Below are 17879 nucleotides of genomic sequence, written 5' to 3'. Positions count from 1 at the left end.
ATATGTTTATTTACTTTTTTGTAAGTTTCAAAGTCTTCAATAAGTATTCTTTCTATTTCTCCTGCCTACCATCTGATAAATACGTGAATAGATGTTATAGCCTTTGCTAAACAAAGCCATTTGAAATAAAAAAAAGACTTGTAATATTATGTAAACTTTCGTTTTCGTTTTTTTCAAAAATATTTATATTTATAAATATTTTTGTAAATATTATATAAGATCATATATATCTCAAATATAAAGTGTTAATGACTTTTAGTAACAAAAAGATTTTATGTCTTTTGTAAACTATTTGCGTTTCCATTCGATTTTTCACAAAACTGTAATTTGTACACTTATTTCAAAGTCAATAATTAACAATTTCGAAAAATCTTTGGATAATTTTTTTTTCTGCATTTTTTTTTTAAGCATTCTGCAATACAGATGTTTCCTATTCGTTTAATTAATGTTAATAAACTAGATGCAATAGAGTAAGTGATTTATACATTTGGGCCCGTATTTAAAACGCGCTTCTAAAGATATTAGCGCGCTTTTTTATCATTCTATTCTTGCTTTACGTCTAATGAACGTTAATCAATGAAGATAAAATGACGAAGAATTGCGCTGACATCTTTAAAAACATGTTCTAAATATGACTCCAAATGTATAAAGCGCCCGCAATTGCATCTACTTTATCAACACTAATTAAACAAATAAGAAACATCTTTATTGCAAAATGCTTGAGGAAAAAAGATGCAGAAAAAAAGAAATTAACCAAAGATTATTTTTCTTTCTTCATTTTCTTTTGAAAAAATAGTGGATTTTACAACTTCATCACTGTGCACTATTACTAAATGCTGTGCGAGTTGAGATTGCAGTTTCAAACAAAAAACACAACAGTGCCGTTTGGACTTAACATTACTTTTTTCAACATACATCTCTTCAGCTGCGTTCCAATATTCATCATCAGTACTGGAAATCTATAGTGTACGTTACGTAAATTATAGATTTTCAGTACTTGTAGTGAATATCGGAATGCAGCCTTCATCTTTGCATGCTGATGTACCGATTATACTTATTCTTGAAGAATCTAAACTGGATTGTGAGGATATAGATTTTCTTCCAGCTGATTTTTTATATGGACCGATATTATTATCTGATAATGTACATTCATTTTCTGATGACACGTACTCTAATTCACTGTTTCCGTTATCGTTATCTATACTTAGTATGACAGAAAAGGAAATCATTTTAATATAAATAGATTTTAGATTATATTTTTAAATGTAAGTACATAGCAATCATTTTTTGTAAGTGCATTTATATTAAATAAAGATGCTTGTAATACCGTAAATTTTTATGTTAAAATGATGCTGGAGTCGTCTGTACTACCGCTCTGTATACCGATATTTTCTGTTTATTTCTCTTATAAGCTTCAAAATCATAAACTGTGAAAGTTTTAAGGGAATCCTATAGTGACAGTAATTACTAACATTTAGTTAAAAGCATACAACTTTTAATTGGCTTTACGGAATTGCAAAATTCTTTTACAGAATTAAAGTACGCACAAAAATGTTGAGGGCTTAGGTTGGTTTTACATCAAAAACAAAAAAAATTGAAAATTTGGACACCTAGAGCTGTCACTGATGACAATATTTGCTTATACAAAAATACTACAGTTTATATATATACAAAATGAGATTTACAAGCCCTCTAGGGAAAACATTTAAGAACAATATCACGCAATTAGAACTAAAATTAAAAGCCTAGAAAAAATTTTCCATGCTTTTAACTTTTATATGTGCAGGTTGATAGGATAAGCAGTATTGCGTGTAGCAAAAGATGGCGCAGCGATCGAACAAGGACAGATTACTATAGTTATACAAAGACAGATATAGAGAAAACAGGATTAGAAATGTTGACATTATCGACATCGAGGAAGTTCGGACTTCGCTATAGGATCCCCTTAACGCCTCTGCACAATGGAAAATATAAGAAACAAGGAACAGATATTAGCAATTAGAAATAAGAAATTAGGAATAAAGGTGGTGTAGCATTAATACATGGCTTTTGATAGGTTAAAAATCTATTGCCTGTGTTATTCCCTATTTCTGTTGCCTGTATTTTTCATCGTGCATTCAACTTTATTCTTGATTCTTTAGTCCTAATCGCTAATATCTATTCCTTGTTCCTTATATTTTTCATTGTGCAGAAGCCTTTACAATATTCTTATATATTATTCAAATATGGATAGATACTTTCAATTTGAATTACTTAAAATCATTTATATCACGTAAAGAAATAACCTAACCTAACATTAACTTAGGTGCAGGTAACAGAAAATTGTAATTCAAAAATTTTTTTGGTTTTTTTATATTGTTTTGTATTTGTCCACATTTATTTACGCATTTTCTCTTATTTTGAAGGATTTTTTATTCTGTATAAAAAAAGCAAAAAAAATAGAAAAGTATGATTGTGCGTTTAATCGGTACAGACCTTGATATACATAACTGTCAAAATATACGATGACAGCTGCAAATGAAATAAGCGCAGCGAGAGAACCAATCGGCATCGCGGAAAAGCCACAACAATAAACTTCGATAGATTCGAGTATCGACTTTACATCTCTTTTTTAGATATGGTTGGATCGATGTTATAACTTCGGCGTAAATTAGGCTATGGGCATAAGCAGAATGGCTGTCTCGGCAATGTTTTATGCCTTAAGTCTTTGTCTTATGTAACGCACAATACTGTACAGCATTGTGCGTTACATAGACAAAGACTTAAGGCATAAAACACTGCCGAGACAGCCATTCTGCTTAGGCCCTAAGTAAACATATAGTCATTGTGCTTGTCAGATGCAGAGTCAGGTGGACATCATAGACTACGTTTACACGGCTCAATTTACGCCAAAGTTATAACATCGATGTTATAAGTTATAACTACTGACGTTAAATGCCGTGTAAACGCTCTTTTACGATAAAGTTACACATTGATGTAATCTATATGTTGTAACATTGATACACGGCTTCCAATAGGTTAAAAATCTATTGCCTATGTTATCCCCTATTCCTGTTGCCTGTACCTTTGTATTGTGCATCCAGCTTAAAGCTTCTAACTCATTTCTAAAAGCACAGTGTTATTTTTTCATGTAATCCCAAGTTGGAATTATGTTTGTTTTATACGTACAACGTATAAAAATTTTATATAAAATGTCACGAGTTAAAAAAATTAACGAAAAGATTCCTTGTATGAAAAATATCACGTTTAATTGGTAAAACAGACTTGTTAATTAATTTTTACGTCATTGAACTCCAGCATCGCCTTAAAACTATATATCTAGGCTACAATAAAAAACTTCTTTTTAATATAAGAAGAAGCACAGACTTTTACATAACGCTTAATACATAATGCATAAACTAATCAGTTTATTTTTTCAAGCTAAAAATAAAAGATTCTTATTGATTTATTGTCTTATGTGTTATACATTATGCAAGTTTATGCTTGCATAATGCAAGCTTGAGTCCTAAAAGCGAAAATGGCTAACTAAACAAATAAACAATCAAAAAAATAAAGTTTTTTTATTTTATAGCCATGTCTATTTTCTTATTATATGTTTTGTCTTATTTCTTGATGTAAAAGTATAATGCTGTGACAACATTGAAATACATGGGTCCATATTCAGAACGCGCTTTTAACGATATTAGCGCGATTTTGTTATTCTGTCCTTATTTGTCTAATGAAGGATAAAAATAGAATGACGTAATAGCGCTCTAACTTCGTTATAAGCGCATACTGAATACGGGCCATGTTGTATGTATATATACAAATAACGTATTAATTCCGTCTTAATAATGTCCTTTAATGTCATTAAGACGTCTTTAGACGTCATCTTGCTACCTGGGTGCATACACTATTAAAATAGTCGCCATAATAGTCAATTTGTAGGATGCATTTGTATACATATTTGTCCTGTCGCTGTACTAATCAATCTGCAGAAAATTTTTTATGCATATGTATGTGTGCATTTTATCTCAAAAATAAATGTGATGTATACGTAAGGGTATCAATGTACTCCTTTGTATGCAATAAAATGTGATAGTTTACTGATGTCGTCAAAATAATCAATTTGTATAATGTATTTGTATATACATTTGTCCTGTCGCTGTACTAATCGATCTATAGAAAACTGGCTTATACATACGCATGTGTGCATTTTATCTCAAAAGCAGATGCGATGTATGCATGAGGATATCAATGTACTCCTTTGTATGCAATAAAATATGAAAGTTTACCGATGTCGTCAAAATAGTCGATTGACATATATATATATATGTAGGTCCGGAAGTATGTTCCAGGACTTTTATTTTTGATATCGGTATATTCCGGGACATTTGGCAGTTTCCAGGACTGTCCTGGAAAAAATTCATGTCCTACGGCAATTTTCGGGACAGTTTTTTGAATCTGATTACATATATATGCGTTATATTCCAGGACTGTACATTTCAAAAAACGTAAACAGTCCCGGAACATACCTCTGGACCTACACACACATATATATATATATATATATATATATATATATATATAATAAAAATAAAATAAAAACCAACCACTTATTTTCAAGCCCGGCACAGGTGGTGCTTTGAACTCAGATTCAGTATCCGAATCATCAGTACGTATATTGTGCCTTTTGTGTCGATTGTATGATATTTCTTTCGAAGGAGGACTATATCTTGCAGTAACAAATCGTTGGCGCTTTGTAGATTTGTCTCTATCAGAGTGTGATAGATCAGAGACATCTAAGGCTTTTTCCACCTCCTCTTTAGCTTGTCTTACAGATTCTATACATGCAATTAAACAAAAAAGCAGAGAAATGCGATACTTTAATCATATAAATGAATTTGTTGTTTTACAGATAATTATTACTTAGTAAAAGAGACATTTACTAAAATATTTATGATAAAAGAAGCTATACACAATTCATTTCAGAGCACTAAAAATTTTTATATCAGTCATCACAAATTTCTGTCAACCCAGAATAAAAAATGGAAAGTATAAAGAGAGATAGCTTTTACAAGTTTGGTGTTAAAACTTTACAAAATACAAAATGTATTATTATATATACAAAATTATATATATCTATTCTTATCTCATACTTTTGTGCAAAAAGCAATCCTGTACACTTTACATTTTTTGTAATGCAATTATGTGTGATTGATATCTTTTCTTACAATATTTGATATTATATATGAAATAAAAATCAGAGAAAAGCAGTGTGTTATAAAAAAAAATGTTATGTTGCTCATTTTATACTATTTCTGTCATAATAAATATGTATAGTCTATATACCAAGCGTAGTGAAAAATTGCTTCTTATATAAACTGAAAATTTTTTCGAAAACCTGAGAGACCAAGATGAAAATGCAAACTTTTCAACAAAACAAGACAAGAAAAAACGGAACTTAATAGATTGTTAGTACAAATTATGGCACACATAACATTGAAACATACATAAAATAAGATACATACTACAAAACTTCAGAATTTTTACATTTTTATATGTAATCCAAGTATTTGCTGGCTTCTTTTTTTTTCTAGATAATTACTTAACTTAGATTCATCATCAGGCCATTTGCATGCACCTGCAAATGTAGCTTGTTTGCCACTTATTTTACTCATTTTAATACTGATATTCTCTAACCATGCAGTACAGGCTGGCACGGCATAATATTCAATTGACTCAAAGTCATCTGCATCATCCGCAGGCAACTCGAGTACAGCATACTGCAATAAAATACATATTATTACATAGGCGTAAGAATATCTGGACCGATCATATTTCCGTGGAATTAAAGCTTAAGGAGAAATGAGGATTTTGATCAATCAAGATAGCATTAACCCTAGAGAGTCTTTATGAATTTTTTCATACGTGAAAGGCCAAGCGGGGTATAAAAATACCCCAAACTTGTACCGCGTGTATAATATTCTATTGTTGTTAGATAACTTTATAATAGATAATTTTGTTTGTTTTTTAATAGGGAAGACGATAGTAGTCATCAATTTGCGGTAGTAAAAAAAAACAGTAAACAAATTTCGAAAAACAAGAAAAAAAAACCAAAACGTAGGCTGAAATGACTATTTTTATAAAAAATGCTGTAGTTTTTTCATAAAATTCACCGATTTTAAAAATTCCAACGGATTTTGAAAGACGAATAGACAACCTTCAAGGGCATGTAAGCGATTTTTTCGTTTCTTAAAAAAAAAACATATTTCTTTGAACATCTGAAATAGAGGAAATGATGAAAAACTGTCGGATGGGAAAAATCACAAGAAATGGAAAGTAAAACAGATTCTGTCGATTATTATTTATTTGAAAGGTAGTCAAAAGTTATAAAAGTATATGGAAACAGTAAAATTAACTCCACAAAAACTTTACAAAGTTTTTATCAGTTGCTGTGCAAGAACAGCAAAAATGAAATAATTGACCGAATCTTAAACATTATATATGAAACAGGGGTAGAATTTTCCGGGGAGTGCTATAAAGTGTATAATTTTTCGTTACCGATTTTCACAAAAAATCTGAAATATACTTTACTGTGGTAAATGTTGAACGTAAACGGCCAAAGGAGGTTATACGTCACCCCAAACGATTTTCTTTTTCGGTTTTCAGCTACTGCACGGATCTAACGCACTCGCTGAATGACGGAGGTCGACTGCCGGATGACTAAACTGAATTATGGTTAGGGTCTCGGTATGAAAACTAACCTTCCTAAGGCAGGGGCGCAATTTAAATTTCGCGTGGGGTGACGTATCACCCCAGAAAGACTCTCTAGGGTTAATAGATTTTTCCCTAACCCCTCAATAAAAGTTTCTCTTTCCTCGTCCAAAGAAATATTTTATTATATGTTCTGTCCAGATATTTCTATATGTCCATAAATATTTTCTCTCTCTCTTTATCTCTGTTTTTCTCTCTCTCTCTCTCACACACTCGCTCGCTCGCTCACTCACTCACTTTCTATCTCACACACACGCACATTTTGTCTTCTTATCTACTCACCGGCTTGTCCGCAGGTGCTTTCACAATATTTTTTGCACTCATGTTCATTATTATCACAATATTTAACCTTAAATTACAACACCACTACTGATGATTCTACTGATGAAAAAATGGAAACAATTGAAACACGCGACCAGCGACTGTTGCTCGAACCCGCGCGGTCTGCACGTCCGTAACACGTGATCCCGAGCAGTTTCGAACGCACACGATGTATTCCGAGCGCACACGAAAAAAAAACTCAAGTCAAATTATAAGTCACGGCGGGCAGTTTCTGAAACAGTTTCCAATTTTGAGCATATTCAATCAAATTTTCCAAAAATTGTTTTTAGCGTAATAATTTATCATAAATCCTTGCATGAATTACGTTTATTATATGTGCGCGAGATATATTCTTACAAAAAGCCTTCATTTTTTAGATGAACGATTTGTTTCTACTATACTTTTTTCTATTTCTCTCAATATACGTTATCAAAATTGAAACCAATCTAATATCCAAAAAAATTTTGACTTTAGAAACAGAGAGAGGGAGAGAGAGAGAGAGAGGTGGATTTATTAAAAAATTGTTGAGACATGCGCAAAATTGAGATGTTTTGAAAACTGTAAATTATACGTGTAAAAATGAAACTTAAAATTAAAATAGACAAATGCCAGAAAAATAAGACCAGATGAATAAATTGCAATTTCTTCATGAATCTAATTGTGCGAGAATATTTTTCTTATCACATACGATTTTACGGTAACAAAAAATTACAATTACCTTGTTCTTATCGAGCATTTCTATCTTTGGGAGCGTACCCCAGAATTTCTCGTGCGACACTAATTGTTCATCTTTCAATTCGAACACCATATTTGTATCAATAATGGCAGATTCGTACAATTCGTCTTCGTCAGGATGGCCAGCATCGACAACTGCAATGATATTATTATAATACACTATTGATGTAGTACATACGTAGCGATTTACAAAAATATCGTCGCACGCTGCGAAAATAGAAAGGAAAATAACGTACTGTATAACTTTTCGTTGTCGACCACACCAAGATAACTCCAAAATTTTTCAACTTGATTCCTCGAGCAAGTCAGTTTATCGTCATTTATAGTGATTACTTCGATCGCTTGACAGCCCAGATCCTTTTCTTGAATACTCGATGCGATTTCAACGGCACGAGTTTTTTCGATAATGTTGCTATATTTCCCTATGTAGTTAAAAACCTGTATTCGTCGAGAGTCAGTTTTGTTTGCGATTAGTGAAGAAAATAGAACAGTAAAGAATGAATGTAAATGTTTTACATCGGCTATATAATGTATTATATATGTTCTCTATATATTCTACTTTTATTATTATTATTACCTCTGATTTTGTCACCAATATATAACTATCACCACTTCCGTTTCCGGTTGGTTAGGTGTGAGTTGGCGATTTTTGCGAGCGAAAAGCGAAGTGCGAGTGTGAAAGATAGAGCGAGTGAGAGAGTGTGGCGAGTGAGAAGTGAGCACGGTGAGGGAAAGGGAAGGTGTGAGAGTGGAGGCAGCGCGGAGGATAGGGGAGGAGAGTCCGTGGAGGCGGAGGAGAATTGGGAAGGTTGAGGTTAGAGAGACAAGCGTAGATAGAGAGCGCGAGAGTGAAAGGCTAGGGAATTCTGGGGATTTCGGGATAACGCGGGAAGTAGTACGGCCGTAGGGTAGAGGATAGATGGCGCAGTTTGCGGATAGGTTTGGGAAAGAGAGACGCGGAAGTACGGGGAATCTAGATGAGCTTTCCAAGAGGAAAGGGAGTATAGACGAGTTGTTTAAGAGGAAGAGGATAAAATGGAGAAGGAAGATGGTGCGGGGGGGGAAGAGGACGAGGACTTCTCGAAGAGAAGTAACAAGACGGTGAAAACGCCACCAGGGGGGGCAGGGGGGGAGGATATAGATGTGAAGGGGTTGTTGAGAGGAATAAGGGAGGAGATGAGGGAGGGGTTAAGAGGAGTGAGAGAGGAGATAAGAGAGGTGGCGAAGGGGCAAAAGGAGGTAATGATGGAAGAAGTAAAGAAGATAAAAAGCGAACTGAAGGAGAGAGAGGAGATGTGGAGAAGGGAGAGAGGAGAGCTTCAGAAAGAATAGAGGACATGGAACGAAAGTTGGAAGGGATGCAGATGGAGGTAAAGGGAGGAGGTCTTGGGGGAGGAAGAGGTAGAGAGGAAAGCGGAGGAGGGTTGAGGGAGGAGGGGGGGGAGAGGCTGATTGGAAAGAGAGGGTGGAAAGGCTGGAAAGGAGGTACGAAGTAAAGGAGAGGGGAGAAAGGAGAAGAAACATTCTGATAAAAGGAGTGAAGGAAGATGCGGGAGGAATAAAGGGGAGAGTGGCGGAGGTGATGAAAAAGATAGGCGTGGAGGTGAAGATAGAGGAGATTAGAAAAATAGAGGCGGGGAGAAGAGAGAAGGGGGTATGGCAGTGGTGAAAGTGGGAAGTAAAGAAGAGAAGGCGAAAATAATGAGAAATAAGTGGAAACTGAGAGACGAAATACGTGGATAGACGAAGACTTGACATGGGAGGAAAGAAGGATAAAATGGAAGATAAACCAAGTGGCATGGAAGGCAAGAGGAGAGGGTAAAAGGGTACGGATAGGGATGGGAAGGGTATGGATAGAGGGGGAATGGTGGGTGTGGGATGAGGTAAGAGGTGTGCTTAGGAATGGCAGAGAGAGGTGCTGGGAGGAAGGGCAAGGGAAAGGAAAAGAAAGTGAAAGAGAGGAGGAGCAAAGGCAGGGGGAGTAGAGGAGGGAGAGGGAACGGGTGTAGGGGGAAGAAAGAGGAGCAGAAATTGAGAAGGATAAGAGAGAGGAACTGGGTGGAAGAGTGGGAGAGGAAGAGGGAGAGGAGGGAGAGAGGAGAGGGAGAGGAGGGAAGTAGAATTTATAAGGTGGCCTTTTGGAATGTGGCGGGGCTAACAAATAAAGATAAAGAGTTTTGGAAAAGGCTGGAGGATTGGGACGTAATGGTGTTATGCGAAACGTGGGTGGACGGTAAGGGGTGGGAAAGGATAAAAGAAAAGATGCCAAGAGGCTACGTATGGGAAGTGCAGAGAGCAGGGAGGAAGAGCCGGAAGGGAAGGGCGATAGGAGGAATGATAGTAGGGGTGAGGGTAGGGATCAAGATGGAAAGAGAGAAGACGAAAAAAGATAAGGAAGGGATAGTATCGATAAAAGTGAAACTTGGAAAAGAGTGGTGGAGGGTAGTGGGAGTATATATAAATAAGGATATGGACGGGAAGTTGGAAGACCTGAAAGAATGGGTGGAGGAGATTGAGAGGGGAGTGAGAGTGCTGATAGGGGGGATTTTAACGCAAGGACCGGAAAGGAAGAGGGGTTCGTGGAAGAGGGAGAAGAAGAGAGGGGGAAGGAGAGAGGGAGATCGAAGGATGGCAAGGTAAATGGGGAGGGAAAAAAGCTGTGTAGATTCTTGGGGGAACGTAGGTGGGCGATTTTTAACGGAGGAATAAGAGGAGATGAGGAAGGAGAATGGACGTATACAGGGGGAAGAGGGGAGTCGGTGATTGACTACGTGTTAGGGGACAGGAGGACAAGGGAAAGGGTAGAACGGGTGGTGGTAGAAGAGAAGGTCGATTCAGACCATCAGCCAGTGACGGCGTGGGTGGAAGGGTGGGAGGAAGGTATAGATAAGGGGAAGGGGGGAAGGAGCGGAAGTGGGAGAGGAGACTGGTCAGAAGAGGCAGGGAAAAATTTAGAGAGTTAATGGGGGACAAGCAAGCTCAGGGAGGGGGAGTGGAGGAGGAGTGGCAGGGGTTGAAGGGGAGGATAAGGGAGTATTAAGGGAAGTGAATGGGAGGGGCAAAAAAAGCGGAGGAAGGGGCTGGTGGGATGAGGAATGTAGGGAGGAAAAAAAAAGAGAGTTGGCAACATGTTAAGGAAATGGAGAAGGGAAGGGGGAGAGGGGGACAGTTACAGGGAGGAAAAACAGCGATACAAGAAGCTATGTGAAAGGAAGAAAAGAAGAGAAGTGGAGAAATGGGAAGCGGAAGTAAAGGAGGTCAGGACGGAGGGGCAGATATGGAAGGTGGTAAACAGGGAGAGAAAGAGGAGAAGGAGGGTGAATGAGGGAATTAGTATGCAAGAATGGGATGGGTACTTTAAAGAGCTGTTGGGAGGAGTGAATGGGAGGGTGGTGATGGAAACAAGAAAGGGGAGGGAAGGGAGGAGGAGGAGGAAGAGGAGATAAGGAGAGAAGAGGTGTGGGAGGTAGTGAGGAAGCTTAGAGAGAGAAAAGCGATGGGAAGTGATGGAATTCCAAATGAGGTTTGGAAGTTTGGAGGGGAGGTAGTGAAAGAATGGCTATGGGAAGTGTGCAATAGAGTGTGGAAAGGAGAGGGTTGGCCGGAAGATTGGAGGGAGGAAATTATAGTGCCTATAGGAAAAAAGGGGAGGGGGAGAGAGTGGGGGACTACAGAAGAATGACGTTAGCACAAACGGCATACAAAGTGTATGCTGCCGTGTTGGCGGAAAGGTTGAGGAAGGAGGTTGAAGAGAAGGGCTTGCTGCCACCGAGTCAGACAGGGTTTAGAAGAGGGGTTGGGACCACGGACAATATTTACGTACTGAATTACCTGATAAACAGGCAAGTAAATGGGAAGAAAGGGAAGATGGTGGTGATGTTCGTGGACTTAAAAGCAGCTTTTGACTCGGTGGACAGGAGGATTCTGGTGGAAGCCATGAGAAAAAGGGAGTAAGGGAGGGCTTGGTGGAGAGGTGTAAAGAACTGTTGGGGGAGACGATATGCAGAGTAAGGGTGGGAGAGGAGATGGGAGAGAGATTTTGGACAGGAAGGGGAGTCAGACAAGGGTGTCCGTTAAGTCCAATTCTGTTCACCTTGCTGCTGGCGGACATTGACGATGAACTGAAAGAGGGGGCTGGGGTGGAATAAAGCTGGGAGGGAGAAAGATATATACACTGGCTTATGCGGATGATATAGCGATGTTGGCGGAGAATGAGGAAGATATGAAAGGAATGATGGGAAAACTGGAGGGGTATTTGGACAGAAAGGGATTGGTATTGAACAGTGAAAAAACGAAGGTAATGAGATGCAGAAAAGGGGGAGGAAGATGGAAAAAGGTGAGTTGGAGGTGGAAGGGTAGGATAATTGAGGAGGTGAGAAAATTCTGCTACTTGGGATATGTAGTAAATGTAATGGGAGGCAGGATGAACATGTAAAGAGAGGACGAGGAGAGGGGCAGCGTTGCTGGGACAAGTATGGGGGATCGGAAAGAGGAGGTTTGGGGGGGATTGGGGTAGGAGAATATGGTTGTTTGATAAGTTGATATGGACGGTGATAAGTTACGGAGTGGAAATATGGGGTGGAGGAAGAGGGGAAATAGAAAGATTGCAGGAAAGATATTTAAGGTGGGTGTTGGGAGTGGAAAGATGTATACCGGGATATATGATTAGGGAGGAGTTACAAAGGGAGAAACTAAGAGGAAGGGCGGTTATGAGAGCATGGGGGTATGAGAAAAATTGGAGGAGGGAAAGGGAGGGGAGCTGGCAAGGGAGTGCTGGGAGGAGGTAAAGAGGAGGGCGAAAAGAGGGGTGAGCAGGGGGATGGGAGGAGGAGAGAAAAGAAGCGGCGGAGAGCAGGGGCTGGAGGATAGAGGAGGTGGAGGAGCTGAGGGAGGAGGGGATGTAGAGGGGGGAGGTCGTGCTTGAGAGAGAAAGAAGAATGCAAAGAGAGGAGAGGTGGAAGGAGATAGGGGAGGCAAAATTTAACAAGTGGTATGGCATGATAAAAGGGGAGGGGATACCGGAGTACTTAAAAAAGAACTGGGGAGAAAATAGGTGGCAGAGGGTGGCTAGATACAGGCTGGGGGTGGTATGAGGGGGGTGAAACATTGGATGGCGGAGGAGAGAAAAGTGTGCAGGGTGTGTGGAGGGGGGAGGAGACGTGGGAACATGTGTGGGAAGATTGTGCAGATTGGGGGGAGGGAGATCATGGCAGGAAGCGGTGGGGGAGGTATTGGGGGAAGAGGGGGAGGGGAGAGATGGCTGAGGAAATTAGAGAGAGTAAGGGAGGGAGGAGATGACGGAGGGGAGTGGGAGGTAGGGGAGGGGAGGAGTGAATGAGAGAAAGAGGATGAGTGAGGAGTTTGTAAACGGAAACGGAAGTCCACAGAGATAGGGAACTTGCGAACGTGTGTGTGTGTGTGTTAAGATAGGCAGGGCAATTAGTATGTAAGGTTAAATGTAAGATAGGCTAAGGTAGGTTAAGAGATTGTACAATATAAGTTGTAAAGGGTTGGGAACGTCCCTTCAAAACGCCTTGCAACCCTGAGGGGAGTCAATAAATATATCTATCTATATAACTATCACCATTATTGATACTCTCGGCGACAGGTTCGACCAATCTAGCTTGAACGTGCCATCTTCCTTTAACCAATATCAACATTGTCTTTATATGGTTGCAATTTATTCGTGGACACGCTTGTTTCCGACACATTTCTCAGAGCCACCGTACTAAAATCTTCAGAGTAGAAGCCAATCCGGCGAGAGCCTCGACGGCGAAAGACGAGTTTTTGGCTACTGAAATATCGATCAAAGATTTAAATTTTAATTTTATATGTAATTGAAATCCGAATAAAATCAACGTCATGATTGATATAGATATAGAATGTGGCAGAGGAATTTGTGTGAATATACTCACGTTTTTTTATATTTAAGTTCTTTGTCGTACTCGTGGCTATATTCGTGCGAATTTCGGTGTATTAATTCCGATCTCGAATCGGTGCGTGCCGCGAGAACCTTAAGAGAGTTTCTCGAGGTGGCTCGTCGACGTTGCGTTCGTATATTCCGCTTTTGTACCAATGCAATCTGTCAAGAAAATGATTTAAATTATAGAGTTATATTTGCGTACACATACCAATATTTTGAGTAATACTCTTCTTCCTGCTTTCTCTCATTTTTTTTGTCTCTTTCATCTTTGCATGAGTATAGCAAAATAGAGTAAAAGCTAAAATATACAATTCGGATTGCGATGTGATTATATCGAAGTCACTTAATTTCATCTAAGTCAAGACACTCAGTCTCGCACTTTTTCCAGCGACACACCGCTAAAGAAAGATTGACGAGCTCGTCAATCCCGCATGTCACAGACGAGGGAGCTTACGCTCGGGCACGTGGTTTGACCTCCGCAACGCGGTATCAACAACTGGCAAGGTTATCTCGGCGAGAGAGAGAGAGAGAGAGAGAGGGGGGAGAGGAAATACCTAGAGCGTCGCGTTGTTCGCGAGGCCTGGCAGCCGAGCGTGCCGCATCGAAACACTGTCCGTGAGGTACCTCTTCTTCTTGGGAGATCCGCTGCGTAAAGTCACTCTCTGTCCACTCTCCTTCACAACCGGTGCACGCACGCGGGAGCACACAACGCGACGCGACGCAACATAGCGCTGATAGCAGCTGATAGCGCGCTCCCCGCGAGCGCCTATGTTAATAAAATATGTCTATGGGTCCGTTCCGTTTCACGCATATGCGCGCATTTATCTATAGCATACGTAACGTTTACTATAAACAATGCGCGCATCATGCGTGAAACGGAACGGACTCTAAGTTTTTAATATGTTCTGTAGTTCTCATGTTCTATCGGCATCTGTACATAACCTTCGTATATTTTGATATCTTTCAATACGGTGCAAGATTTGTGTAAAAAAGCTGGACCCCAGTTGATGTGGAGACACGGTGATAGAAGTATATAACCTATAAGTATATCTATTCCGAAACTGAAAAAAATTAAATCTTTCCATTGCAATGTATAAAAAGGTTTGATTGAAATTCTGCTCATTATATGTTATATATCTGCAGCATCTTTATATAGTTTTTATTGATAATATTTGCTGCAATAATATTTAATATTATATTTTTTTGCAATTTGTAGAGTTTAGAATGGAAAAAGTTGAAGAAAAAAATTGATCAGAATAAAGAATGGAAAAAGTTGAAGAGAAAATGTGATCTGAATCTCAATAGCTTAGTACAGGAAGAATATGTTGATCATCTCGTTGAGAAGAGTACTTATAATGATTTCAATAAACAGAATTGTAACACAGAACAGCAATCTATACATGAGGACAATACTAATAAAAGTATCAGTTTTTGTAATGATCTGATGAGCAACTATAAACATTCTAATGGTATACCTATTATAGTTATTATAATGATTTTTGTTCCTCCAATGTAAGTTATAATGATATTATGCTATTTATTATTTGTTAATATAGATTTTATGCCCGAGGATCATAATCATCCAAGTAATTATATTCGTCAGTTCGCTACACAAGAAGACCTACAAGAAACACAGACTCCTCAGATAGAAACCATTGATACAATAGAAGAATGTTTTGCAGTTCATGATCAAAGAAGAATAAATGAAATAGATGATGCTTCGATTATTAACGATATCAATGATTGCGAGTTTCAAAACGACTATTATATATGATGAGACTTATAACGAATGGCAAGAATTACAAATCATAATAAGTCTTGTTCAAGTAATATCACACTTTCTACTGATAATACATTATGCGAGGAAAATGAAAATGGTAAACAATTTGTAAGCGATTGTAAACTTGCAAATTCTGATTTCAAATTAATTCAAGACCTTACTGTGTGGGCTTTGAAAAGAAATATAGCGCTTAATGCACTGTCTGACCTTCTGACAATATTAAGGAATCATAGTCATAAATTCCTTCCTTGGTGTGCACAGACACTCTTGAACACTCCTAGAAGCACGGTATCATTAATCAGAGAATTAGAAGGCGGTGGACAATTTTGGTATTATGGTATTCTCTCTGGCCTCAAAACTGTACTGTGCGAAGAAATATTGGAATCATTATTTGATATAATTGAAATTGATGTTTTTTTTATGGTTTCTCGCCTTATAAAAGTATACGACATATTTTGTGGCCAATTGCTGGATGTATAGCTGGTAGAAATGAAGTTTTTATTATAGCTATATGGTGCGGAGAAACTAAATGTCCACCAGATCTTGATGCCTACTTGGAAGATTTTATCAATGAAAGTTTGGAGTTAATAAATGGTTTTAGTGTTAAAAATAGACGTTACAAACTTAAAATTAGAAACGTAATTGCCGATGCACCTGCTAGAACATGGTTGAAACAAGTCAACCAACATGGCAGTAAAGCTTGCGAAAGGTGAGTGTATATATGTATGTATATATCACTGAATGAGCATTTTTTCAATTTAAAGCCACGCGAATATTTTATAGTAGTAGAATATATAGTGCACTGTTATTTCAAATTGAGTGTAATAATATACATCAAATCTTTTAAGTTTAATTTTGTACTGTAAAAATGAGATAAAAAATCGGAACTGCAGAGATTTTAGGGGCTTAATTATGCCCATATTTTTAAGTTATTATATTTTTTGAATATAAAATGTAGATATGAGAAAATAATTTTTACTGATTATTTTAAAACAAAGAGTGACCGCAAAAATGCCCATAAATGTTTCCCAATTTTTTCACACTCGAATTTGCAGTCATGTTTAGCATCAAATGAAAGATTTTGTTAAGCTGATTACAAATATATGTCGGTGCCAAAGTGTACCTCCTTCCCGATTCCGAGAAAATATAGACCCCAAAGGTCAGCAGACGGCACCATTAATCCTCGGAGTACGGACGGTGTGATAATCGTGCGCACGGTGGAGCTCATAATTCTAAAATATTTGAATTCAGCGACCCTAAAAATATATAATAATAAAGAGATAGAGAAAAAATTGTTTCTTAAAAAATATGTGACTCAAACGATTTTTCTCGGGAACGGGATGGAGGTACACTTTGGTACCGACATATTTGTAATCAGCTTAACAAGATGTTTCATTTGATGCTAAACATGACCACAAATTCGAGTGTGGAAAAATTGGGGAACATCCTGGGGTCACCCTTTGTGATTTTAAAATTAAGTTTTCAATATTTTAATTAATGTTCGTTATTTGTCATACAGGTGTACTGTTAAAGGTGTCTGGTTCAACAATCGAATGACATATCCTCCTCATGAGGAAGCACCTTTGCGGACAGATGAATCTGTTCGTCAGCAAACTCATAAAGAATATCACAAAGGAGTAACTCCACTAATTACGAGACTTCATCTAGAACCTTTAACTCAATTTCCATTGGAACCTTTTCATTTGTTATATATAGGAATCTTGAAACGAATTGTTTCAATGCTGTGCTGTGCTAAGGCTAGTAAATACAAACTGCGTGGCGATGTTGTTCGTCTAATAGACAATCTTTCTAATTTTCTACGGCCTTTCTTTCCCTCTGACTTTGCTAGAAGGCCACGTAGATTAAGTGATTGGAAATACTATAAAGGTACGGAATTTAGAAGGCTTTTGTTATATGATGGCTTCTTAATTTTCCGGGAACTTGACTCTGAAGTTTATCAGAATTTTTTGTTATTTGCCTGCGCTATTCGAATTTGGTCGACCCTGTTTTGGTAAAAGAATATGCTGTTGATGCAGATAGATTGCTTAGAACGTTTATAGAGCACAGTTCAAACATTATAGACAGGCTTTTGTGGTATACAATGTACATCATTTAAAACACTTAGTTTCGGATTGTTTGTTACATGGATATATTGAAGCATTTAGTGCATTTAAATTTGAGAGTTTCTTGGGAAACATGAAGCATATGCTGCATGCACCAGGGAAGACACTTTCCCAAATAGTTTGCCGTGTGATGGAAGAGGCAGTCATGCCACGCCTTTCTTACTCTGCAAGAAATAAATTATTATTTGAACAACCTCATGAAACGGGACCGATTCTAAACTCTCAAGGAAAGCAGTATAAG

The 17879-nt window shown here is 37.8% G+C and overlaps 1 protein-coding gene and 1 pseudogene across 1 annotated transcript; one reads left to right on the top strand and one right to left on the bottom strand.

The window, feature by feature from the left end:
• Positions 1-4591: 4591 nt before the first annotated feature.
• On the bottom strand, positions 4592-14420 carry LOC139813402 (supervillin-like). Its single transcript, XM_071778900.1, has 8 exons — positions 14290-14420; positions 13728-13894; positions 13399-13606; positions 8390-8423; positions 8049-8250; positions 7796-7947; positions 5511-5765; positions 4592-4823 (listed from the first exon to the last, which is right to left on the bottom strand). The coding sequence occupies exons 3-7, from the start codon at positions 13521-13523 to the stop codon at positions 5529-5531; spliced, it is 750 nt and encodes a 249-aa protein (XP_071635001.1). The 5' UTR covers positions 13524-13606; positions 13728-13894; positions 14290-14420; the 3' UTR covers positions 4592-4823; positions 5511-5528.
• A 287-nt stretch (positions 14421-14707) lies between these two features.
• On the top strand, positions 14708-17873 carry LOC139813401 (uncharacterized; annotated as a pseudogene).
• Positions 17874-17879: the final 6 nt, after the last annotated feature.

The sequence above is a fragment of the Temnothorax longispinosus genome, chromosome 5 (genome assembly GCF_030848805.1).
Source record: "Temnothorax longispinosus isolate EJ_2023e chromosome 5, Tlon_JGU_v1, whole genome shotgun sequence".
Lineage (NCBI taxonomy): Eukaryota > Metazoa > Arthropoda > Insecta > Hymenoptera > Formicidae > Temnothorax > Temnothorax longispinosus.
The sequence above is the reverse complement of the archived record's forward strand: the minus strand, read 5'-3'. Positions and strand labels throughout refer to the sequence as shown.

Coding starts and splice junctions, on each gene's coding strand:
- LOC139813402 (XM_071778900.1), bottom strand. CDS start 13,523: ATGTGTCGGAAACAAGCGTGTCCACGAATAAATTGCAACCATATAAAG. Junction 8,424..13,398: donor GTCGCCGAGAGTATCAATAA/TGGTGATAGTTA, acceptor CGGAAACGGAAG/TGGTGATAGTTATATATTGG. Junction 5,766..7,795: donor AAATGCTCGATAAGAACAAG/GTAATTGTAATT, acceptor ATTTTATTGCAG/TATGCTGTACTCGAGTTGCC.